The sequence below is a fragment of the Typopeltis vanoorti genome, chromosome 16, assembly GCF_054136105.1.
Source record: "Typopeltis vanoorti isolate ZY-2024b chromosome 16, IOZ_Tvanoo_1.0, whole genome shotgun sequence".
Lineage (NCBI taxonomy): Eukaryota > Metazoa > Arthropoda > Arachnida > Uropygi > Thelyphonidae > Typopeltis > Typopeltis vanoorti.
This window is the reverse complement of record NC_143564.1, coordinates 55617150-55645063: the sequence shown is the minus strand read 5'-3', so window position 1 is coordinate 55645063 and position 27914 is coordinate 55617150. Positions and strand designations below refer to the sequence as shown.

The window sequence follows — 27914 nt, the reverse complement described above, 5'->3', positions numbered from 1 at the left end:
GGTTTTTTCTCCCTGAAACTCAGGTTTTTTGTCCTGTAAACTCAAGAAAATCGGCCATTGAACCCACACTATTTTCAGACATAAAAAAATATTGTGTTAGGGTTAGGGACCACGAGATGGTGGCACGTGTTAGATTTTTTCTTCACTGCGTACCAATTAATTAGTGATAGCCTTGAGCCAGATATCTGTGATTGGTTACCAGTGGAGATTAAATTGCACACTCAAAAAGTTAGATTAGGGCTAAAACGGCCTCACCTACTCCCTATACGAAAAAAAGGTGTTAGCTGATTTTTTATTTATTTTTTTTTGATTATCTCACATTGAGGCCTGTATAGTTAACTTCAGGTTTGCACCATAATTAGATAGCATCTTCCTATTACCTTTATGCATAAGTGAGTGCACTGTGCATCACAGTGAATGGCTTCAAATTTTTTTACTAATGGTAGTATCTCAGACTTTTCATTTACCCTCTTCCTCCTGTACATAAATGATTTTTTTAACTTGTCTAAGATCATCTGAAAATCAGTCATCTGAGAAGACTTGTACAGACAAACAGAACTTCCTGTGTGCAGCAGTTGGTCAAAGCATTTAATGAAGGCTGTTTCTGACCCATAACTCACCAAACTATGTGCAGGAAAGTGAAGAGGATCGGTATTGGCAGTCATATGGAAACCACTGATTTCTGCAACACTTATAATTCAGTGGATGATGCGCGCTATTGCATGAGTGCATGCACGCGCGCGTGTGTGTGTGTTTCTGAAGATATATTTTTGGATTGGAGCAAAAAATTTCACTCTCAGAAAATGATGCTCCATCTGAAAAACACATGTGAGCACGCATGCGCGCGCGCACACACACACACACACACACACACACACACACACACACACACACACACACACACACACACACACACACACACACACACACACACACACACGTTCCAATTAATATGGTGTTGGTCTGCTGTGGATGTCTAGTACAGCCTGTATTCTTCAAGGGAGAGACTCCGTCAATGCTTGGAACTCAACAGGTGAAATTTTACATCATTTGTTCAACAGAAAATGGATCAATTCAGTTTTGTTCTTTGGAGGTGGGAAACGTTGCCTGAGAGCTTGCTCCAAAATGTCCCATAAATGTTCTATAGGATTTAAGTCTGGCGATTGGGATGTCTATGGAAGACAGGACAATTCACTGGCATTATTATTATTAAGAAAGACCTAAAGGGAGTCAGAGACTCATCGAGGGAGGCCACATACTACACACACCAGCTATCATACTTATTCTTGAATTCATTCACACTGCTTGCACCCAGAACATCCAATGGCTATCCATTCCAATCACGCACCACCCTCTGAGAGAAAAATTATTCTACTACGTACTAGAATAATTTTTAGAATAATTTTTGCCGATATAGAAATACTGGTGACTGCGTCACCAGTATTTCTATATCGGCACCAGACTTAGTAATACATCTATCTCTATATAATAGTAGATCTACTATATAATAGTAGATCTATCTCTCTCTCTCTCTCTCTCTTACTAGCATAAATTCCTTCACTAAAGTTAACATAAACAGTCATGGTTCTGAAGTATTTAAACTACACTTTTAATGCCTTAGTTGTTTCCTGCTCACAAGTCAGAGTTTATTTAGGAACAGTGCATTGTAAATTAAATGATCAGGTGGCACTCTATTGACATATAAATAAAACACATTATTGTATATATGTGAAACTACAAGGGTCGTGATTATGAAAGCTCAGAAGACAGCTTTCAGGTGTAGCATGGAATGAGGAGGTAGCTGGAAAAGAGATCAACGTTGATTGGGTGATATTCAAGAACTGTATAGTAGAAGCAATGTGTAAATGTATTCTAATGGTCAGAAGGTTAAATAAGGTATGTGTGAAATGGATGAATGAAGAGATTAAGCATTTCATACAGAAGAAGAAGGGCATTATGGAGGCAGCATAAGAGAAGTGGTGATAACCAATTCCATGAGGATTACAAAGACCAGGTAAGGCAGATGACTTGGTTTGAAAGGGTAGCAAAAGTGAGGCATGATCAGCAGTTAGCCAATGAAACCAAACGAATCCTAGGGAGTTCTTTCAATATGTAGCCAGCAGAAAAAATAATGATTATGGAAGGATGACATTGATTAGAGAAAATGGCATAAGGACAGCTGTTGCAGAAGATATAGTGGAGATACTTAATAAGCAGTTCATAAAGGTCTTTCATTCTTGTGAATATGACTTCATGGGGGAGATTGAGAGCAGTCGATGATGGGGGAGGAGAGATTGACTGTAAGTGAGCAAGAGGTGTATGGGGAGTTGACCAGACTAGATGTTAATAAGGCTGTGAGACTTGATAATATATCACCACATATTCTGAAGGAATGTGACAGGGAGTTGACTTCTGCCTTGACATATTTTTTTAATATGAGTCTTGCACTGGGTCAAGTTCCTAAGGAGTGGAAGGAGAGCAAGATTGTGCCATTTCATAAGGGAGATGATAGAACTCAAGCATCAAATTATGGGCCTATCTGTGCATCAGGTGTTGTGGTTAAGTTGGTGGAGAAGCTTGTGAGAACTAGGATCCAGAATTGGGTCGGCAACAATGGTATTATCTTTGATGGAGCATGGATTTGCTAAAGGGAGTTCATGTTTTAGTAATCTATTTACTTATTCCAGTAAGGTGACAACTTCCTTTGACAGAGGAGAGGGATACACCATAATATACTTGGATTTCGCAAAGGCATTTGATAGATTACCACATGATAAGTTGATTGTGAAACTAGAGAAGAATAGGGTTGGGTATTAGATTAGTGCATTATATCATAGACTGGCTATCTGATAGATATCAGCAAGTTGTGTATTGGGGAGCAATAGCCAGGTAAAGGAAAGTCACTAGTGGTGTACCTCAGTAATAGTGGTACATTACTGTACCACTATTACTGAGGTACAGTAATGGCCCTAATGGTTAGGGCCATTACTGTTTAAGTTGTATTTTGATGATATTGGTGAAGATTTGGATGGAGATATTCAGTGATATAAATTGAGCGATTGGGCACAGGAATGGGGATTCGAATTCAATGTTGCAAAATGTAAGGTTTTAAAATTTGGGAAACAAAGATAGGATGCAGAATTTATGCTTGGTGAGGATATATTGTTAGAGGTGGAGGAAATAAGAGATCTTGCAGTGATGATGGATAAGGATTTGAAATTTAGGGGGACACATTGCCAGAATTGTGAAGACAACACAAAGACTTCTGTTAATGATGTGGAGGACACTGACCTGTAGAAGTAGGGAGATTCTTGTTCCATTGTATAAGGCTTTGTTTTGCATTTTGTTTTGCCCACACATGGACTACTGTTTCCAGATTTGGTCACCTGGGTTTCAAAAGGATGAAGAGATGTTGGAACGGTCCAGAGGTGACTGACTGAGGTAGTTTCTGATCTCTGGAATGCCGAATATGAGGAATGATTGAGAAGATGCAATTTATAAGGTCTAGTGGATTGGAGGTAGAGGGGGAGATATGACAGAGATTTAACCCACAAGTTAGTAAGGGGTTGTTATAGGATCAATGTTGCACAGGTTCTACAGGGAGAACCAGAGGTCATGCCTGGAAAGGGTGTGTGTGCAGGGGTGTAAGAAGGAGGTTTTTTTTGCATGCAGAAAATTTCATTTCAAGAAAGGGCATTCCAATTATTCACAGCTTTGCATTTTTAATGCAGAGTTGTAAATGATTGGAATGTCCTGCCTGAGAGTGTGGTGTGGTGTCTGCATAGAATTTGAGTGTGTTTAAGGTGTGGTATGATGAGCTGTGAGTATGAGAAAATGACCTTCTAGGTGAGTGTTTGACTTCGTGGGGGTCTTAGGGTAATAATAATAATAATAATAATTTTCGTTTTCAGTGGTAATCCATTTTTCTAAACCTTTTTTGTTGCTGTTTTCCAAGAATTTTGCTGGATGTTATACTTTTTCTTCAATGATACCCCTTATACTTTTCATTAACTGAATCTTTAAGAATGTTTTCTATACTTATTTAAGTTAAGGGATATTACATCCCATATTGTTTCTTAGCCAAATAAGAAACTCAAAGAGTTTCATGCTGAATATAGAAACTATATAAAGTTCGGCGATTTCAAGCGTAAGCTTGAAATCGCCTTTATATAGTTTCTTTATATAGTTTCTATATTCGGCATGAAACTCTTTGAGTTTCTTATTCGGCTAAGAAACAATATGGGATGTAATATCCCTTAACTTAAATAAGTATGTCGCCGAATTGAAGCCTTTGGCTCTTCATATAATTAGTAGTTTTCTATACTAATTATATGAAGAGCCAAAGGCTTCAATTCAGCGACATGAACTTATTTAAGTTAAGGGATATTACATCCCATATTGTTTCTTAGCCGAATAAGAAACTCAAAGAGTTTCATGCTGAATATAGAAACTATATAAAGTTCGGCGATTCCAAGCGTAAGCAAATACCTGGATAGTGCCGCACTTGATCCTTTAAGGTAGTGCAAGCTGAGGCAACTCATAGAAAGGGTGGAGCAAGATCCGATCACTATTCTTGATATTTACCCCTAATGTGAACTTAGCTCCTAGGAGCTGTATTATTGTTCAACATTATGAAAGAGGTCACTACCCAGACCGGTTTCGACCTTTTTTGAGGTCTCATCAGTGAGTAAGGAATATAATATCCCTTAACTTAAAAAAAAAAAATGTTTTCTATCCTGTTTTCTAATGTGCTGTGGGAAGATGCTTCAATTTCTGGGTTATTTAGTTTGTCTCAGTTGTATTGTTTCCTTGTAGACCTGTTTTTGTTAGAAGCTTTTAGTGAAAGTTTAGTTTGGGCACTGATTATTCTGAGATCAGAGTTTAGAAAAAAAATGTTTTCTATACTGTTTTCTAATGTGCTGTGGGAAGATGCTGCAATTTCTGGGTTATTTAGTTTGTCTCAGTTGTATTGTTTCCTTGTAGGCCTGTTTTTGTTAGAAGCTTTTAGTGAAAGTTTAGTTTGGGCACTGATTATTCTGAAATCAGAGTTTAGTTCAACAGTATTATATGCTAGACAGGTCTTGACTGATCTGATCCACTTTCCATTGATTAGAATGTGGTCTAGTTGAGAATAAGATCCATTTCGATGTTTCTAGGGCCATAGTCTTCCTTTTTGATGGGGAAATTTAGTTTGGTGATTACCATGTTATAGCTATTGCAGAAGTTCATAAGAGAATGTTCATTGTTATTTGTGGTTTCCTGATAAGTATATTTACCCACATTTTCAGTAGTACTGGCAATGTCTTTGCCAATTTAGGCATTAAAATTGCTACCAATGAGTGTGATGTTGTGGACTGAGATTTTCACAGCTTCAGATGACAGCTTCAGAAAGATTTTATAATTGGTGTCTTTGTCTTCTAGTGAAGCACATTCTGTAGGAGCATATGTGGATATTATTCTCAGTTGTGGATTGGTATTTATGGTTATGAGAAGAATTCTTTCAGACACTTTTTCAACTGATGTTACTTTTTCTGCTAGTTCCTTTTTGAATATTATTTCAACCCCTCCAGTTCCATCATTGTTTGCTAAGTTGTAAATAAATCTCTATTTTTTGTCAGCTGATGAAGTTTCATTCACTTCGTGGTTGTTAGTTCTCCATCTATAGGGATAAGCCGTTAGAGGGCTATATGGTATGTCATGTTTGTGGATAGCTCCTGAAGAGATAAGTGATATTTTGAGTAAAAATTGATGAATTTGCATAGTATTTACATAGTATTGTTTACTTTTAGTATTTTAGCGAGTCTGGGTGATTTTTGTGTGTTTTTTGAGTATTTTAATAGTAAATTGATAGATACGATTATCTGTGCACATGGCTCCCATAAAGAAGAATACAAAGATGGCGTCCAGGTCGCCATATTTGTCTGAAATTCTTAACTTAAAGGATTTGATTCAGTGTACCGTTTGTGAAATGTATGCATTGAGGAGAGCGGTTGGAGTCTGGTTAAACAATGATAGTGGAGTGAATGTGTGCAAAAAGTGTAAAGAATATGAGGATTTAAAGAGTGCTTCAGGTCGTGTGAGTGATGTTGTTGATGAAAGTGAGAATCTAGATAACAGTGATATTTGATGTATGAATGGTGATATTTGCGAGGTAGTACCTGATAGTGAGTCAATTAGAATGCAAAAGCAGCGGGTGAAAGAATTGATAGTGGTGGCAGGTACAAATGATTTGAAAGGAAACAAAATTGCTATGAGTGAGGATGTGAAAGAATTGCTCGAGGTAGCAAAAGAGAAGAGTGAGAGAGTTAGGTTGGTGAGTCTGTTGCTGCGGTATGACAGTGAAGAGTATAGATGGAGGGCCTTAATTGCTAATGACTTTATGCTTGAATTATGTTTGATAAGTGGTGGGGAATTTGTGGATGTGTGGAATGAGTTCGATGGGCAAAAGGATTTATAGAAAATGGATGGTTTACATTTGAATGGATTTGCTGTATAAAGACTTGAAAAGGTGTTGTCGAATGTAGTGCAAATGAATGTGCAGAATCAGGGAAACTAGAGTTATTAAGGGGGGGGGGGGAAGTTGATATGCAGATTTTAGGGAGGCAGTTCAGTATGTGATTGTGTGTAATATGCCCAAGTGAGTAGGAATGACCATGAATCAGAATGGGATAGTTAGTATAAGGCACCAAAATAGGGATGGGACAAATCGGCTTCTGCAATTCATGTATTCAAATGCCAGAAGTAATAGGAACAAGAAGGAAGAATTTTTGGCCTTGGTTGGCACTTCCAGACCACAGGTTATTCGCATTAGTGAAACATGGCTGACAGAAGATGACACAGCTAGTGGGATTGAATGTGAGGGGTATGGTGTGTTCAGGAGTGACAGGGAGAATAAAATGGGGGGGGGGGAGTGTTATTGATGATAGCTGATGAGCTACAGCCAAGAAGAATAGAAGTGGAACTGCAGGATAGAGAAAAGAGCACATTTGAGGCTATTTGGTGTGAGATTGAAACTAGCAGAACAAAATATACAATTGGGTGCTGCTATAGACCAGGTAATGGAATAGATGGTGGAGATAGTATGCATAAGCAAATAGAAGAAATGAGTGGAAGGAGGGTAATTATTATGGGAGATTTCAACTATGGTAACATTGATTGGAAGGAGGAGAGGACACATGGGAGGAAGGAATTGTATTTTATGCGGTTATTAAGGGATAACTATCTGCGACAGCATGTAATGGAAAATACTAGGGGTCAGAGAGTGCTTAAGACAGGGTACATGTGGAATTATTGGGCTGGTAAGTATGACAAGCTTAGGAGATTGATTGGTTCAGTGCCATGGCATGTACAACTGCAAGGGCTAGAAGTTGATAGTACATGGGAGGCGGTTAAGAAGTGTTTGCATGAGGCAATGGCTGACTGTGTACCTAGAGTCCAAATGATAAATCAAGTAGGGGTTAAATGGATGAATAACACCATTAAGCTTGAGCTGCAAAAAAAAAAAGAAACAACTATGGAGGGAATTTAAGGAGAAAGGTGACCAACAGGCACATGAACGGTATAAAGCACAGGCCAAAATTGTAATGAGCGTGGTAAGAAAAGCAAAAAAGGATTACGAAAGAACATTGGCCATGCAGGCTAAAGAGAATCCTGAACAGTTTTTTCGACATGTTGCAAGTAAAAGAAAAAATGTATATGGCAGAATGATTTTAAAGAATGCTGATGGTAGGGAGGTAACCGAATCAGTTGATGTAGTAGAATTACTGAGTGAGCACTTTGCAAGAGTATATCATCCTGGTGGTGACATTGCAGAAATGGAAGAACCAACAGCTTATATGGGAATTGTGGTGAATGAAGTGGAGGTGAGTAGTCTATTGCAAAACTTCAATGCCAATACATCTGTGGGATTGGATGATATACCAGCTCGTATCGTACATGAAGCGGCTAAAGAATTGTCAGTACCCTTGACCATTTTGTTTAATTTGAGTCTCGGGTCTGGATTAGTCCCAAGGGGGTGGAAAGAGGGGGAAAATAGTTCCACTGCATAAACGGGGGTTCCAAGACCACTGTTGTAAATTACCGACCGATTAGCATATCAGGAATCATTGTCAAGGTCTTGGAGAAATTAGTCAAGAGAAGAATACAGGATTGGATAGATGAAAATGGTATACTGTATGGAGGACAACATGGTTTTGTGAAGGGTAGATCATGCCTCAGTAACTTGCTCAAGTTTTATAACACAGTGACGGCTGAACTGGTTAAGGGTGATGGGTTTACAGTGGTTCTACTGGAGACCTTGCCAAGGCCTTTGACAGGATACTACATGGAACTCTAATCAGTAAACTGGAGAAGATGGGAATGGATATAGGGTTGGTGAGATGGAGAGATACCAGAGAGTGGTTTATTCAGGAGTGGTGTCCAAAAGATGGCTTGTGACTAGTGGTGTGCTGCAGGGTTCTGTTCTTGGACCACTACTTTTCAATTTGTTCATTAACAATATAGGAATGGATCTGAGAGGAAGTGTTCACTTGTTTGCTGATGATGCAAAGTTGGGTAGAGCAATTGTGAGTGCACAGGATGCCAAAATTTTGCAGGATGATTTGGATAGTTTGGAGGACTGGGCTAAGGAAAATGGATGTCAATTTAATGTGGCAAAGTGTAAGGTTATGCATTTTGGAGTGAAAAGATTAGCAGCAGTATATCACATTGCTGGAACCGTACTCCAGGAGATTGATGAGGCCAGGGATTTGGGAGTGTTGGTGGATAGGAAGTTGAAGTTTAGGGGGCACATTGCAAAAGTGGCTAAATCAGCTCATGAAATCACTTGGTTGCTGAAAAATACTTTAACAAGCAGAGACAAACTTCCACTATATCAAGTCTTGATAAGACTCCATCTAGACTACTGTGCCCAGATATGGGTGCCAGGGTTTCTTCTTGATGCAGAGGAGGTGGAGAGGATCCAGAGACTAGTGACCAAGATGATAGCAGGTCTGTGGAATGAACCTTATGAGAACAGGTTGAAGATTTGTGGGTTTCAAAAATTGGTTGATAGGCGGAAAAGGGGTGATATGATTGAGACATTCAAATTACTGAAGGGTTTCTATAGGATTAATTCAGAAGATATTTTTGAGAATAGGACTGATGGTTGGAGGACTAGGGGCCATACATAGAAGCTGGGCAGGAATGTGGTTAGCAGGGGTGTTAGAGCTAGGTTTTTTACTTGGAGAGTGGTGAATGAGTGGAATAAGCTGCCAGAGTCTGTTGTGGGTGCTATGACCATGAATGAGTTCAAGGCGAGGTATGATAGATACTGTGTGAATGTTGAATAGTTGTTCTTGACATGATGTTAGGGCCTCCCTCGATGAGTCTGTCGACTCCTTGGAGTTGCCCGAAATAATAATAATAATAATAATAATAATAATAATAATAATCTATGTTCTTGTATGTGGACTTTTTCTGCTCCTTGAAGTTGCTCTAAAATTTTACCCATTTTCTTGAGTGTCGTACGTTATATGTTGAGAAGATGAGATTAGATTTCCATAATTTAATTTGATCACACTTTCTTGTACCTTTGTTTAATCAAAACTTCCTGGAAGGCTTTGATCCTTGGTCTTCATGGTAACTGTACCCAGCAGTTGAGGCACCGGTCTGTGGAAGTAATTGATATTGTGTCGTTTCATTTCATAATTGTTTAATAGCCACGTAATGGGTGATTTGCCCTAATATGTTTTACCAGTCACGTTTACCTATTGAGAATTTACCTAGTGTTTCCTGATTGGTGCCACAAGGAGGTGTGACTTGTATTTACCCCTTTATTCTTATTACTTCATTATAAAATAAATAATGAATTTGATAAAAGGTGTACTTGTCTGAATCATCTAGTTACCCAGTTACTGAAACAGGTGCACTCTGGAAAAGATCCATACTGATCTTTATAAATAATATTACCCTTATATGTGCAATTCCATATATGATATTTAAAATTTTTTTCAAAATCTTAGCAATCCCAGAAGAAATGCAAACTGTTCGATAGTTTGATACCTCTATTTTATCTCCACACTTAGAAATGGCACTATCTCACCATTTCACTTCCACAGGCAAAACTTTCATGAAACATCTGGGTAAATGGCTTACATTTCTTTTGCAGTCTCCTAAAACATAGTAAAATCTCATCTAGCCTAACTGGTTGGTTGGTTGATATATAGAATACTTAACCTTATAAATACACCTGTTTTATTAATTTCCATGCTCTTAATTTTTATCCGAGAAGGATAAAAATTAAGAGCATGGAAATGCTCTTAATTTTTATCCTTAATTTTAAAGTGGAATCCTGGAACCCTTGTCCCAGGATTCCACTTTATAGGTTATATTTTTTTCACCAAAATGAATAACCTATAAAGTGACCATTAAACAGATCGACTGTGTTAGCTCAATCACCTAGCCATCTTCTCCATTCATCTGTCATTCTACTACATTCATGTCTCCTTCTTGAGATTTCTCTTGGGTCATAGTGCTTGTCTTATCTCATATAAACATTTCTCGCTTCTTACTGTATTGGTTCTTTACTATTTACCACATATATTTTTTGCAGTTTTCATTCCATCCTTCTTTTTATACCTTTTCATAATCTCTTTTCCATCTCCTGTTTGTTTTAGCCTTCCATTTCACCTCAATTTACCATTTTTTTCTTGCTGTAGGTTACAGTTTGATTCTACTGTTAATTTACATGCACCTATTGATATCTTTTCTATCAAGTTCTTCCATACATGATATTTCTCTGACCTAGTTCTGTAGTTTATTATATTCACTACCTTGTTATTCCATTTAAATTCCTTCCTTCTTGAGACTGTCACCTGCCTACTCAGCTCCAAGTCAAGACCTCACAACCACTCTCACTAACTTATAGGACTGAGTGACATGGATGATATATCAGACATAGTTAAATTCCCTGGTGTTATAACACAATCCAGAACTCTTAATCCTCATGTTCCTATACCACCTACTCAAAAGTTCCAGAAATTTAATTCCTTATTACTGTATGTTATTTTATCCTTGTCTGTCACATTTTAAAATCACCCACAATGATCACCAGTTTCATACATACTTGCTAAGCTACTTTGTCTAAACGTTTCCTACTCACCGCCTTCTGTGTTCCTCAGTCTCTATCAGTGCTCCACTAAGTATCGACATGAAATAGTCCAAATAAATTTAATTTTATTACCCTTTTCTAAAAAAAGTAACTACAAGGAAACAAAGCAAATCATGGAACATAGAGCAGCTGAAAATATCAAATACGGTGAATAAATTCACAAAGAAAGCAGAGGAAGAAATGAATGAGAGAAATATACAAGAAAGTGATGATGCAATTGAAAAATGGAGGATTCTGAAGGAAAGCATAATTACTGCTACAGAATTACATTTAGCCAAAAAAGAAGCGGAAAGAGAGAAAAGAATGAAACCATGGATGATGGAAAATATTTTGAGCAAAATTACACAAAGAAGAAAGTTAGGAGTAGAGAGATATACAAAGAGAGATAAGACGGAAAAGTGGTTAGATGAAATAAGTAAAGATACAACAGCAAAGGCAGAAAGAAATGACATAAAAGGTGCTTATAAAAACATTAATATGATGACAGGAAGGAGAAAGATGCAAAGGATTGGAGCAGTCAAGAATGAAAGAGGTGAAATTCTAGAAAAAGAGAAGATATTACAGAGATGGGAAGAATATGTAAGTAAACTTTATGAAGAGAGAGAAAGAGGAGAAAATCAAATGAAAGAGCATAGTGGGCAGAGGCTGTACATCATGAGGGAGGAATTGAATCTAGCAATTCAAAAGATGAAAGAAGGAAAATCCCCTGGAATAGATGGCATACAGATAGAACTTATAAGGAATATAGGTGAAAAAGGTATGGAAGTTTATATGGCAAATTATTAACGGAATTTATGAGGGACAAGAATTACCAGAGGAGTAGAAGATCAGTTTTTATCCTCCATTCCATAAAAAAGACGGGACTGTAACAATTTTAGAACGATAAGTCTTATAACTCACACAGCAAAAATTCTAGCACAAATAATTTTGGAGAGAATTAAGAGTAAAATAGAAAAAGAAATGAATGAGGAACAGTTTGGATTCCGAACCAACGGAGGAACTAGAGAGGCTATAATTTGTCTAAGAATTATTGGGGAGAAAACACTATATCATGGTGGAAAGTTATTTTGGGGATTTCTAGACTTTGAAAAGGCATTTGATATAGTGAAACATAAAAGGCTTTTTGACATTCTAGAAAATATTGATATTAACTCTTATGACTTAGAAATTTTAAAGAGATTATATTGGACACAAACAGCATCAGTATGTATTAATGGAGAGGAAAAAGGAGAATTCCCAGTGGAGAGAGTAGTTAGACAAGGATGCAAGTTATCACCATTATTGTTTAACCTTTATAGTGAACAAATGCTTAGAGAGGCACTTGAGGATGTAGAAGAAGGAATAAAAATAAATGGAAGAATCATTAATAACTTATGATATGCGGATGATGTAGTGGTGATGGCAGAAAGTGAAAATGGATTACAACAAATTCTTCAAAGAATTGAAAACTCCTGTAAAGAGTACGGACTAAGGATTAACACAAAGAAGACCAAGATAATGATAATGGGCAGAAAAATAGGAGATGATGTAAAGATAAGATGTGGAGCAAAGATTTTAGAAGAAGTGGAATGATTTCAGTATTTAGGTAGCTGGATCTTAGAGAAATGAACTTCAGAGTTTTACATTAGAAATAGAATAGGCAAAGCTAAATCGGCATTTATGGAAATGAAGAGAATTTTAATAAACATGAATATTAAAATAGGTGTTAGAGTTGGAATAGTTAAAGCAACAGTTTGGAGTATTGCAAGTTATGGAAGTGAGTCATGGACACTCAGAAAGAGAGATATGGAAAGAATTAATGCATTGGAAATGTGGTGTTATAGAAAGATGGGAAAGATTAGCTATACAGAGAGACTATCAAATCAAGAAGTTTTAAGAAGAGTCGGGATGGAAAGAACACTGCTTAAGAATATTATGCAAAGAAAGACCAGATTTGCAGGACATTTTCTGAGAGGTTCTTCGGGACACCTGACAAGAACTATATTACAAGGGAAAGTTGAGGGGGAAGAGAAGACGTGGAAGACCAACTAGAGAATGGTTCAATGACATCGTGGAATGGACTGGTTTAAGAATGACGGAGACGACAGACCAAGAAAAATGGAGAAGAGCTGCTCATCTGCTGCAACCCTCTTGCTAGAGGATGCTACTGGATGACGACGACGACCCAGCATCAATGAAATACGGTACTAACACTCCTTTGAAACTTAACTAGAATTTTAAACTTAAGAACTATTCTGTTACTAGAGAGAAGTGCAAGATTTTCACATAAATATCTGAGAAAATACTGTTATAGTTATATTATTATTATTACTGCGTGATACCTCCAATGAGTCCAGAGACTCATCGAGGGAGAGAACTTACTTAGCAGGTCCTTTTTCTTACCAGTGCAACCTATAAATATATTGCAGCTGTACCAGATCTGAAGTTACCAAGTGAAGATTTCAAGAATTCCACTCAACTATAATATCAGAGCTGGATTTATGCATAAGCAGCTTAGGGTCCCACATTACAAGGGGCCTTTCTACAGATAACCTAAAATTGACTCAGTAGAAGGGAGCTCTTAAAAACTATAGCTTTAAATCTGGCTCTGCATAATATGCACAGTAATTGCAGTATGTCATTTCACAGTTGATCTTCGCAAGTACCCTTTAAACCATTCTTCACAATTGGTCAGCCAATTTCTAATTTCTGGAACTCTTGAGTAGGTGGTGTAGGAACACAAGGATCAAGAGGAATTCTGGATTGTGTCATCAGTACTGCCCACAGTACTATTTTTTTATTTAAAAATTTTCTTTATTAAGATAGCAAAGTATTGAAGTTGGAGTGTTGGGTTAGAAATAAAACAGTTGATTCAAGAATTTAGACTGTAGATATGAGACTTCTGAGTTAAATTATTGGATGAACTGATGACATCAGTTCATCCATTTGGCAGAATCATATTTATTAAAGATTTTAGAAAGGAACTTGATGTCATTAGCATTCAAGACTGTGTGAGTAATGCTAATCTAAAATGGTATGGTCACTTGAACAGAATGGAAAAGGAAAAGTTTGCAAAATGGCTGTTTGATGCCATTGTGACAGGATGAAGACAGCAGAAGAAGAAAGATCTAGATGGACTGATAAAGCTTGTAGGTCTAGAAGACTGAAATATGAGATTTGACAGTTTTGGAGAAATGACAAATAAGAGATACTGATTAAGCTGAAAGAAACTTAGTACCAAGTAGGAAATTTGAATCCTGTTGTAAGTATGGATGTTTATGAATATAGTATGAGACCACCACATGTTTACTGGAGACCTGAAGTAGCTTGAAAAAGTTCTTTTGATTTGTAGAGCAGAATTTTTGGATTTTATAAAATATAAATAAAAAAATATAAACTATTAAAAAAAACAAAAATCAATATCCCTTTAACCTGTCCAAGATACTAATGTATTATATAGGTTACATCTCCATCACACATTTTTCTTGTCAATCAAGTCCAAGCAAAATATCTTGCTCTCAAACCCTTCCTGTGTAGATTAATTTCAGATTTCTGGGATGACATTCTCTGATACTCCCCCACATTCTCTCCCATCCTGCCATGTTTAGAAAATTTTTTTCTGTATTTGTCTAATAAAAATCTCTTTATTAACTTTTATGTTTTTATCATATGTTTTTCTTTCTGCCTATCAACCAAACTTTGCAATCCATGGACCTAATATCATTTTGGTTACTTGATTCTGATATTTTCCCCCACTTGATCTCAACATAACCTAGGTGATTGAATCTGAGCACAGTAGTCCAGATGTTATTATACCATTATACCAAGAGGTATAATAACTTCTTTATCTTTATTCATCATCGTTTTCAACATCTCTATGATCTTTTGTTATTTTTCTTATTTTTGCAATATGTCTCTTGAATTTAAACACCCTATCTATCTATCTATCACTCTAAGATTTCTAGCCTTGCATGTTCTTGCAATGCAGTCTAATTGATAAAGTATACAGTTCTTCAATCCAAATTGCATCATTTTACACTTAAAATAATTTGCTATTTTCCTTTACCCAGAATGGTAGTCTACTGAAATCTTTCTACAGGATTACATCACTTGTATTTATTGTCCTCCTCCAGTATGGCATCCATCATCAGCAAACATTTGGATATTCTCCTTGTATCATTAGGATATAAATAAGCAGCAGTATGGATTTTTATCACCCATCGCCAGCTTAATATTCATTCCCATTTGATCTGATTTAAATAATAATCCTCCATGTGACATTCTCTATAAAATGCTTTTGCAAATTCAGGTCTTATTATTTTTTAACCATTTTAATTATCTAATTCAAATGAGACTTTATTGTAGAAACTGAATTATTTACTTAGGCAGGATCTTTCCTTCACAAAACCATGCTGTCCATCATAGAGTACCTCATTTCTTCCATTTGAGTTTAAGCTTTAACTAACTTTTCCATTATGTTAATCACCATTCTAGAAATACCAATAATTTTATAATTTTTTACTTTCTTGAATCCTCTACTATGTAGTAAAACATTCTTTTCACTATCTCAAGATCCTGCTTGTAATTCTTAAAATAAACAAGTGAACTTGCAATATGCATTGTAAATTCGCTTCCATATTTTCTTAATACATATACAGATATTTCATCCAATTTTGCTTCTGACTTCACATACTTTATTTTGCAATAACTTAAGCATCTCTAGTTCACCTACTTATTTCTCTTACATCAATCACTGTATTATCTTTATTTGGATCATTAACTGTGGTAAAATGACCAGTCAGTAATTTGATTATTTTTTCTGCCATCACTGATATCACCTCTCCTTGCTTATTTACATTTGTAAACATTATCCTTCCATCCGGCCTGGTTGGCCGAGTGGTTAGCGTATCTGCTCTCCAGCCAAAAGACTGCGAGCTTGAATCCCGCCTTGGGCACGGATGTTTGTGATTGTCTGTGAAAGTACTGTGAGGCATCTACTGTGAAAGTAGATGCCCTCCCTCGATGAGTCTTTTGACTCCCTGGAGGTGTGATATAATAATAATAATAATAATATCATTATTTCTTTTTTTTTCACATGCAACAAGCAAGAATTCAGGCATCCATCAAGTAAGGTACTGGTGTTTTGCCATGCAATGAAAGTGAATGATTGCAATGCATTGCCTGAGAGTGTGGTGTGTCTGCAGAGAATTTGAACGTATTTAAGGCACAGTATGATAAGTGGTGTGTATGACATAGGGACCTCCTGTGATGAGTCTTTAACTCCATAGTGTCTTGGGATGATGATAATAATTTTTTTTTTAATAATATATATATATTTTTAAATTATTTCTCAGATAAATTACATACATTATATGAAGACAATTATGCATAACAAATAACAAATACTTTCTCATACATCAAGTTTTTTTTTAAATAATAACAATAACTGTTTACAACATATAATATTATAATATTCATAACGAATTATTACAGATGTTTCTTTGCAATTTTACACTCTATACATACGATATCAATGGATATAATCACTCTATATTGCATACTTTTGTTACAGTTATTACATACATTACATACATTTGATTACATATGATGCATTACTTACATTTGTTTACATATGATACTTTACTTACATTTGTTTACATATGATACTTACATTACATACATTTGTTTACATATAATACATACATTTAATACTTTGGTTTACATGTGATACGTGCATTACATGCACTTGGTTACATATTATACATCTTGGATGAGAACTAATTTCTTTGTGCTTTCATCCTCGAAGCTTATATGTAAGCTTATCTGAGAATGATGATAATAATAATAATAATAATATTAATATAATAATAATTTTTTTTTCTCGTACTTAAAGTTTTTTTTTTTAATAATAATAATAACAATAACTGTTTACAACATATATTATTATAATATTCGTAATGATGATTATTACAGATGTTTCTTTTCAATTTTACACTCTATATACAATATCAATGGATATAATCACTCTATATTGCCTACTTTTGTTACAGTTATTACATAATAATAATAATAATAATAATAATAATCTACTACCTTCAAGTTTCATCAATGGTATTTCTTCAAGCAAGAGACGGTATGTTTTTGGACATCACTGCTCCCCTAGTGTATTAGAGCCCTGTTTGTGAAATGGTGGAGTTAGCTTGGATGGGAGAGGCTTCATGTTGCACATCACCAGTCTGTTAGTATCCCAGTGGAAGAGATTGAGAGATTGACTACATTTTGACTAGAAGAAAACATCTTAAGGCAGTAACAAATTGTATGGTAATCTCAACAGATCAAGTGGCACAGCAATACCTGCTGCTGTACGAAGACTTTAAAATAAAGTCGAAGATAAGAACCTTTGTAAGCCATGGGAGGAAGACAATGAAGTGGTTTCGCTTAAAAGAAGAGAGTGTGAGGAACCATTTTAGGGAGAAGGTGTTAGAGAGGATTTCGGATGGACTAGAAAGTGTACAAGTTTGGTGGAGACATAATTCAAAAGCAATTCTAAGCTGTGCAATTGAGGTACTTGGTGAAACATCCAGAAAGATTAGAGAGCAGAAGGAGGGTTGGTGGTGGAATAATAATGTACAAGAAGCAGTGACAACTAAGAGGAAGGCAAAGCAGAAGTGGGACAAGTCAAGAGTGGAAGAGAACAGAGAGAAAAACCGAGAAGCCAAGAGAGTTGTTGCACAGGTGAAGGCCATGGCATATCAAGACCTTTATGATCAATTAGAAACAAAGGAAGGACAGAGAAAGATTTATCGATTGGCAAAATGTAGAAATAAGGCATCAAAGGATATCGTACATGTGAGTCAGATCAAACACTCTGGAGGAAGGGTATTAAGGAAGGATGTGGATATAAGAAACAAATGGAGAATATATTTAAAGGGCTTTTGAATGAAGAAAATGCAAGGACTCACAGAGAAGATGGGGAGCCTCCTTATGAGGGGGGGGGTGCAGAACATTAGTAGAGTGGAAGTGAAGGAGGCCATAAGGAGGATGAAGAATGGAAAATCGGTGGGCCCTGACAGGATCCCAGTGGAGGCATGGAAGGCACTGGGAGAAGAGGGAATTGACCTGCTGTGGGACCTGTTAATAAAAGTTTGTCAACAGGAAAATATACCTGAGGAATGGAGGGAAAGTACTCTTGTCCCCATCTACAAGTGTAAAGGGGATGCACAAGACTGTAAGAATTACAGAGGAATAAAGTTGATGTCCCACACAATGAAAATCCTTGAGAGGGTTCTTGATGGAAGACTGAGGAAGGAGGTGGAGATTGTAAAGGAGCAATTTGGCTTCATTCCTAGTCGATTAATGACAGATGCTATCTTTGGGTTACGACAGATGATGGAAAAGTTTCAAGAGAAGCAACGGGAGCTACATCTGGTATTTATTGATCTGGAGAAAGCGTATGATAGAGTGCCAAGGCAAGAAGTCTGGAGGTATTTGAGGGAGAAGAAGGTACCAGAGAAATATGGCAGGCTGGTGCAGGAGATGTACAGAAATGTGAAGATGAGTTCGACCTGCCTGGGAGAGACAGAAAGTTTTCCAGTGACAGTTGGCTTGCATCAAGGGTCAGCATTAAGTCCGTTCCTGTTTAATATTGTGATGGAGGTGGTAACAGAGGAGGTGAGAGAAGACACACCTTGGACTATGTTGTATGCAGATGACATCGTGCTGTGCGCAGAATCAAGAGAAGAAGTGGCAGCTAAACTGGAAAGTTGGAGGAAAGTACTGGAAGAGAGAGGTATGAGACTGAGCAGAAGTAAGACAGAGTATATGTGTTGCAAAATGGATGGCAGCCAGGAGACATATCTGGAGCTGGAAGGAAATGTCATCAGGAAGGTCAGTGACTTTAGATACTTAAGTTCAACAATGAAAGAGGATGGTGAGGCTGAGGAGGAAGTGGGATGCAGGATGGAGGAACTGGAGAGAGATGGCTGGAGTGCTATGCGATAAGAGGGTGCCGATCAATCTAAAAGGCAAAATCTACAGGACAGTAGTGAGACCAGCTATGACATATGCTATGGAAACTGTGGCCCTGAGGAAAAATAACATCAGCAGGATGGAGGTAGCAGAGATGAGAATGTTTAGGTGGATGTGCAGTGTGACCAGAAAGGATCATCTGAGAAATGATTATGTAAGGGGAATGGTGAAAGTTACGAACTTAGGAGCAAAGATACAGGGGCAAGGTTGAGATGGTTTGGTCATGTAATGAGGAGGGGAGGAAGAGTATGTGGGAAGAAAGGTCATGCAGATGGATGTGCAGGTGAGGAGGAAGCACAAGCGGCCAAAGGAGAGATGGAGGGAGATGATGGAGGAGGACTTGAAAATGAAGAACTTGGATGTGACTACAGCCAAAGACAGGAGGATGTGGAGGAGACTCACTACAAACAGCGACCCTACTTAAGTGGGAAAAGCTGCAGAAGAAGAAGAAGAAGTGTCAGACACTACCATCCTATTTATTAGAGGCTTGAAGTGGGTTTGAAAAAAAAAGTTTAACATGTGGAGCAGAGTTTTTGGATTGCCTAATTCATACCCATGGTATGGAACATGCTGTAGTTTTATACCTTTTATGAATGTGATTAATAAAACAAAAAAGCTGTTTATATTTTGCAAGTATTTGACTTCATGGCAGATTGTCCTTTGTATCATATCATTCAAAGCATTCCTCTTCATAGGACTTCTGCCATAGAGGGGAAACTTTGCTGCTATATTTAGTGGCAAAGTAACTCTCATTAAAATCATGTCAGAAGTTGCAGTGATCCTGGGAAGGGGCAACTTGATCTGAAGTCAGCTTTTTTTGTATATATATCATATTAGTAGCCTAGTCTGGAAGATACTTCATGCAAACTTATCTTGCTTATGCTGGGTTATGATAGAGATGAAAACATGAATATAATTTCTTGCCATGTATAAGCTTCAGCTTATTTACATTTAAGGTACATGAATTTACTGGCTTATTGAGTTTACTTTCATTTTCTTATTTTTTAAATTTTATAAATTTTGAAATGCAGTTTGTTTTTTTCAATAAATAAGATTGACTTGTTATAGGGCCATCCTGGAAATCCTGGAATTCCTGGTCTTAAAGGAGATACTGTAAGTTATTAGGTAGTGTTATTATTTATTATTGTTTATATTACTCATTCTTAAGAAATATTTTAATGATTGTAATTTTATAATGTTAAAAATAATTTTTAGGGAACACCTGGTCCTCAAGGAACTATTGGATTTCCAGGACAAAGAGGAATTAAGGCAAGTAATTTTTTAATCTCTTTCTAAATACCTAAATTTGATAAGGTATTAATAAATTGCACTTGGTTTGATGTATTCATTCATTTTCTACACAGTCTTTTCTGCTCATGGTTGCTTAAATATCAAAGCTAGATTACTGGGAGGAGACCTTTAAACCAATCCTCATCTTCTTGTGGTGCACCATGCTAGTAGATATCTACCTAAATTAATAAGGATGGACTGGCAATTTGGGATTTAGCCAACCAGATTGTATTCTTATAACTTAAACCAAAATAAAATGATGGTATAGCATGATGAAATTTCATGTGCTGGATCATCACCTGGTTCAACAGAGTCTGTTTGTTTTTTACCAGGAAACCAGGACAAACAGTGAACAAAGCTCAACTCCACATCAGCAGGCACCATCACTATAAGAAGCATCAATTGGAAAGAATTGGAGAAATACCAGATCGCCATAATAGGCATTACCAAAACAAAGAAAACAAAAACAGGTGAGATTCTTCTAAATAACAAATACAAGATCTATATTAAAACAATAATCACCAGGGAAAAGAAGGAGAGCTAGTGTGTTCAAGTACAAGGATAATTTCTTCAATGGCAGACAGTATCAGGTAGAGTGATGTGGGAAAATATAAGAATGGCAAATTGGACAGTTAGGCTATTTTTTTTATATTGATCTCATACACAAGAGGTTAAAAGCACATCAGTTGCACAGTAAAGGGGTGCTGCATGTGGGGTGCAGATGAAGACTTTTTGAAGAGCTGCAAGTTGTAATTGGGAATGCTAATACTTCATGAGGAAGGCTGTTCCAGAGGACAGAGGTGGATGGAATAAAAGAGAAAGCAGAGAAGTAGATTTGTCATGTTTGCACAGTAATGGGTTGCTGGGCAGCAGCTGCTCTTGTATTAACAGGTTCAACTGAAAGTGAAGGAATGACAGTTGCCAATTCATTTGAGCAGTGACCATGGAAGTACCTATAGAATAGATACAGTGCTGAAACACTGCATCTGTGAGATAGAGTTGAAGTGAATCTGTAAGAGAGAGAGGGATCATCAATGAGCTTAAATTACTTGCCTCTGGATGGCATCAGGGATTTTAAGAGAAGTTTTAGGTACACTATCCAAAACATGTGAGCAGTATTCTAAGCATGGGCAGATTTGAGATTTGTATATAGTTAGGAGTTGGGTGTAAAATAGTCTTTTAAATAAAACAAAATGCCTAATTTCTTGGATGCTGAGGAGGTTATTGATGTGTTGTGTTTATGCTAGGAGAGACTGGAGCTAAACATTAGTCTAAGCAGAGAGATCTGATCTTGTCTGGTGATTTGTGTATTACTGAGGGTATGGGTAGGTAAGCTAAAATCTCTTTTGTGAGAGAAAAGGCAAGACAGTGTTTTGGTGCACAGCATTGAACATTGAACTCATACACATTGAACTCATTTTCAAGCATTGAACATGTCAAGGCAAGTGTTTTGCTGTTGGCCTTCATGAAATCAGATTTGGATCTCTTGATGACTGATTTGCATATGTTACATACTTTGGTGTAGGAAGAGTATGAAGCTGTAGTTCTTGAAGCGAGTCATTTGCAGTAAACTAAATTTTTTTTCTTTGACTGTTTTGGTACACTTTTGGTTGAACCAGAGCTTGGAAAGCAGATGAGGATTATGCCTTGAATTGGGAATGAAAGTCTTCATGCTAATGAGAATAATTTCTGTAACTCGTTCACAGTAGGTGTTAGGGTCAGATGAGTGGAAACAATCGTCAGACCAAGGAAAGGAGGAATAGAAATTCTGGAGGTAATCCCAGGTGTCTTCTTTTTAGTACCAGAGCAGGTGAGGTTTGGAATGGTTGAGAGAGTGAAGCAGGTTATCAGGAATTCGAGTAGGTAGATGTACGATTTGTGTGGTCATTACTCATGGCCAAGACTTCTGCTTCTCATCCATCTTAGTCGGAATCCATCTTGGTGTGGAATACAGGAGCCAGTTGGAATTCATAGATAGATGTTAGCTGTTCTGCCTGTTTGTCTAAAGTATGTCAATTTGCAATAGCAGGGAATACTATGGACAGTAGGATGATCTAATTGAGGGAGAGGATCTTTTGGCAAGTGGGTAATACTGGAACTTCCACACAGGGAGTGGCCTGACTCTAGTCCATATGTAGCCTCGACATTGCCTCCTTCATATCTCTATGCTAAGACTTCCTGCAGGCACAGTTTGGTACTCTAAGTAGCAGCAGAGTTATTTGCCTGCCAGCTGGTCACAAACCTTCTGACATGTTACCATCAAGTTCAGTTCTGTGTACTGTGTAGTGGCGAACCTGTGAAACCACTTTACTATTGTACCCTCAAATGGAAGAAGTACCAATAGCTGTTTAATTAATTATGGTATGTTGAATATGATCATGAAGGGAGGGGATACAGAAATAAACTTACAGAAATGAACTTACTAGGAGGATGAACCATGATATTTAGGCCTCTGATAAGCAGGAATAGTGTTGTTTCAGTGGTGTTTGCTCCAGTTACATTATATATAAAAGTATGAACATGATGAATTCATATTTTCATGAAACCAATAGTACCGCTGGTTTGTTGCAAACTGTATGGTTTTGAAATTTGGAAGGGAAGGAGGGAATACTGTGTATTCATTTGATAGAGATGTATTGAAGGAAGTGAAGGCGACTAAGGGACTTGGTATTGATTGTAGATAATGACCTTGTATGAAGTCCTTGTCTGTAAGTTGGTGAGAAATTTGGAGACCATCCACTAGAAACTGTGTGAGCAAAGGTGTGAGGAGCAAAATTTTTGCTTAAGGTATTTTGGTGGGTGATTAGGATCTCTCTCTCACTCTCTCTCTCTCTCATTATCATTGAGAGAGAGAGAGAGAGAGAGAGAGAAATGACCAATAATTGAGTTTAATCCGTGATATGCTGTACTATATGTTAGACAATAATGACTGATAATAAACTTCTGGAATCTTTGCATTTAATGTTTGTGTTAGATAATGATAACTGTCATGTGACTTCTTGGAGGAGGACTTATCATAACAATATTGATAACAATAATTTAAGACTGTAAAGGTAGATTTGACTAGTTTATCTGAGAACACACACACACAAATAATATTAAAAAAAAAGGTAAAAAAGGAAGGAATAAAAATAAATGTATATACTTAACCTTACCTGCTTGTTTCACTTTTCCTGTTGACTTCCAGCATACATTTAGTAGTACCAGAATAAATCTGTTACTCTTTCACAGTTCATTCCTTTTTGTACTATTACCACATGATTAGTATTGATACTATGCTGATATAATACTGCATAGTTTGGGCTTTTCACTTAATTTGTTGTCATATTTAACAGTGAATATCATTAATAATGAAAACTAAACTGAGTTTGTATGTACTTTTCATTCTTAACAAACAAATAAAACACAGGTTTTGTCATTAATGATATTCGCTATTAAATAGGACAATGATCTATGTGAAAAGCCCAAGCTATGCAGTGTCATATAGCATAGTATATACTGATCATGTGAATTTCCATAAATTGTGATAGTACAGAGAGGAGTGAACTGTGAAAGAGTAACTGAGTTATCCTGGGACTGCTAAATATGTGATAGAAGTCAACAGAAATAATGAAACTAACAGGGAAGGGTTAAGTATATAAATTTATTTTTATTCCTTCCTTTCTCACCATTTTTTAATATTTACAATATTGTCTGATGGTGGGATGTGTAGGAATATCAGGTTAATGTTGCAAAGTGTAAAGTTTTAAAATTTGGGATGCATCCCATCTTTGCTTGGTGAGGATTGGTGGGGATATTTTAGAGGAGGTGGAGGAGATGAATGATTTGGGGGTTATAGCAGATAGGGACTTGAAATTTTGTGGACATTTTGCTAAAATTGTGAGTACAGCACAGCGGATTATGGGAATGATATGGAGGATACTGACGTGTAGAACTAAGGAGGTTTTGATTCTATTATACAAGACTTTGATCAGGCCACATATGGATCACTGTGCACAGATTTGGTCACCAGGTTTTAAAAAGATGAGATGTTGGAGAGAAGTTGATTTTTGGTCTCTGGAATGTGGAATAAATTTATAAGGACAGATTGGGAGAATGCAAATTACAGAACATAGTGGATAGAAGGAAGAGGGGAGACATGATCAAGATGTATAAGTTGGTGAGGGGTAATTACCGTGGTAGGTAAATGAAATGCATTGCCTGAGAGTGTGATGAGTTCAGGGACAGTGAATGCATTAAAGTTGAGGTATGATGAGCTGTGCATGTGAGAGTGGGGTCTCCCCACAATGAGTTGCTTGACTCCATGAAGGTCTGTTGATAAGAATAATAATAATAATATTTCTTAATATTATAATATTCTTTTCTCAGATTTTTTTCTTCTTCAGGGTAAAAAACAACAAAAAAAATATTATTATTATTATTATTATTAGGAGAGACCTCCAGGAAGTCAGGGACTCATTGACGAGGTCACATACTACATGCACCAGCTATCATACTTGAATTCATTCACACTACTTGGACACATAACATTCAACGGCAGTCCATTGCAATCATGCACCACTTTATGAGAGAAAAATCTAGATCTCACTCCTTCTTAGCAGCATTTATTCTCAGCTTCCAAGGATGTCCTCTAGTCCTTTCCCCACCCTTCATAAAATAAAAATTCCATCAACTGAAATCCTGTATGACCCTTTCAAAAATTTGTAAGTTTCCATGATATCATCTCTCTTTTTCCTGTTTGCCAGTGTCTGCATTCTACAAATTCTCAATGTCTTCATAATCAGTATTCCACAATCCACAATTATAAATGTATAATTGTAAATATAAAATATAAGTTAACAAGCAAAGCTTGCAAGAACTGTTGTAATATTAATAGTAGAACACACATGGTGAAGTGAAATGTTGCATCATTAACTGTCCAGCATTGTTTAGAGATGATTTGCTGAAAAGTTGAAGAGATCTAATAAATGATTTCCAAATGTCACTTAGAATTAGTCCTTGATTCTTGTGGAGTGAGCCATGAGAGAAAAAAAAATTACTGCAATGGATTCTTTTATCTAATGAGAGAGGAAATTTTCTTCTAGATAAGGCAGGGCCTTGTTCCAGTCGATGCCATGATGTATTTGGGAAGAGTGATAAGCTAAATAAGCTTTTTCTTCCCTGCTATGAGCCACATTGCTGAGATGGTCCTTTTTTTTCTTATCTCAAAACTTCTAAAAGTCTGGTCTATGTAAAAAAGGCTGCAGGAACAAGCAATTTTGTAAATGCCAGGATGTTTATAGAAGGAGTTATTGTCTTTGGGAGAGTGAAGGAGGCTGTGTATAGTGAAAATAGGTTATGCTACTCTGATGTTATGAGATTTGAGGAGATTAATGATTTTGGTTGAAAGATTACTGATGTAAGGAATTGATACTTAGTCTCTATAGTTGATGTCAAGATCTGACCATTGAGTATGATTGGAAAATGGTGTTATATATATTTTAACCTGAAAAAACCTCAAGTAATCTGTGGTGAAGCTAGTTTGTTTCTTTTAATCCTTGCATATATTTTTAATTCTTAATGACTGGAAAAAAAAAAACTAGTTTTTCATCACTAACCTTCATCTGTTGAATGTTCTCCTTTAAACAGTGGATAACATTTTCATTGTTAAACTCATTAAAATACAAATGTATGTGTGTGTTTTACTTATCATTTAGTAATGAATAAGTTGTTCATATTAAATGTCATCATATATATTATTGGAAATATGTTGACTCACATAATAATGAAACCCTGTGGCAGTATTACTTATGTCACCATGCCAGACTGCAAAGAAATACTGAGTCTAGTATTTCTATGAGCCATTCTAGTATTAGCTATGAGCCATTTTCTAGGCTTTTTTTTAGTTAATTTTTCTTGAGTTATTTGATCTTTGACACAGGCAAGTAGGGTTTCATTATCCTGAAAACTTTTAACTCACCAACCCACAACTCACATAAAGTGACCATAGAACTCACACTATTTATACACCATAATAATAATAATTATTATTATTTGACACCTCTAAGGAGTCCAAAGACTCATCGAGATACCAGTTAAGATTTAGGGTCATAAGATGGTAGCAACTGTCTGCAGTACACTCTTAAAAATGTCTTCAAAATCACAGTAGCTATGAACTCTGTTATTGTCAACTAAGTGCTGATACTGCCTGCTGATTTCCAAAAGTTAGTCTCTTAGTCTCATTTTAGGGAATAAAAAAATGATCAAAGGATTTATATATTTTCTTTTATTTTTATTACTTTATTCACATAATTGATTCACAGTCAAAACAAGATATTATTCAAACAACAGTTTGACTGGTAATACAGAACAATTCAGATTCTTCCCAAGAATCTAAGAATAGTCTGTCAAGTAGTGTTGTAAAATATGGACTGTTCCAAGTTGAAAAGTTCTTTGTTGAAGTTGTGAATAGCTTTCTTGAAATTGCACCAAGAACTATTGGGATGACTTTGGTGTCTTTAAGCCACATCCATCCAACTTCGATTGCCAGATCTTAATATTTAGTAATTTTTCCAGTTATTTGTTGTTCATGTTGTTGTTGTCACTGGGTACTGAGATGTCAGTAATCCAAACCTGTCAATATTCAATAATTGTGATGTCAGATCTGTTCTGTACCAAATGCTGATCAGTTTGTATTTTAAAGTCCCAGAGAACTGGCTCCATTTTATGCTGCCACCAGTTATCAGAAGTAGGAAAACATATATTTTACATACATGCCAGTGAATTATTTCGACCATTTGATCATGGTGGTATTTATAATCAGTTTGAGCTATCTTGGTGTATGCAATGATTAGATGTTCTACAATCTCATCTTCCTGATCCCATAATCTGCATTTGCTGTTATTATTGATGTTTAAAATTTTTGCTTTTATTGCATTAGTTTGTCCTGTTCTTGAGCAGCTGGAATAAATCCTTCTGTTTCTTTTTTAATATATCCATATTATAGCCATTGCCATGTCTTGTTGAGGTCAGTTTTTTCCTCAGTATCGCGAAGAAATTGGCCATGCACGGGTTTATTTTTCCAACGCACATATAGGTTATTTTACTGTTTTTTTTTTCTAATTAGATTTTTTCCCTATTGCTTTTAGAAGGCCTTCTTGTGTAATGGCTTGAAGCGTTTTTGTCAGTTCTATTGCCATAATGTTTTAAACTATTTTCCTCTTCTTCAACAGTCTGTCTCACTTGCAGAAGATCTATTTTTCTTGGTAGGTACGGCTGGTCAACATCACTTTGTGAATGTAATGCTTGATGCATAGTTATTAATTTTCTAGTTTTGCAGTTCAAATTGTCTAGGTCTTTTTTTTTTGTCCAATCTTTATGCCAGCTGTGTATCAGATCACTAGTTTATCCCAAGAGTTCATTCCTCTAATTGTATTTAATCCATTAAGTTTGTTTTCAGAATGTTTCTGACTCTTTTACTGTATTCTGC

General features: G+C 36.4%; 1 protein-coding gene across 1 annotated transcript in view; it reads left to right on the top strand.

Annotated features, from left to right (window-relative positions):
* Window positions 1-27598, top strand: part of LOC150098030 (uncharacterized) — a 345561-nt gene extending 317963 nt beyond the window's left edge. The window contains exons 18-20 of the mRNA XM_090406662.1: window positions 20225-20269; window positions 20372-20429; window positions 27552-27598. Of these exons, the coding sequence (XP_090262788.1) occupies window positions 20225-20269; window positions 20372-20429; window positions 27552-27598 (150 nt within the window). The remainder of the gene's footprint in view (window positions 1-20224; window positions 20270-20371; window positions 20430-27551) is intronic.
* The last annotated feature ends 316 nt before the right edge of the window (window positions 27599-27914 follow it).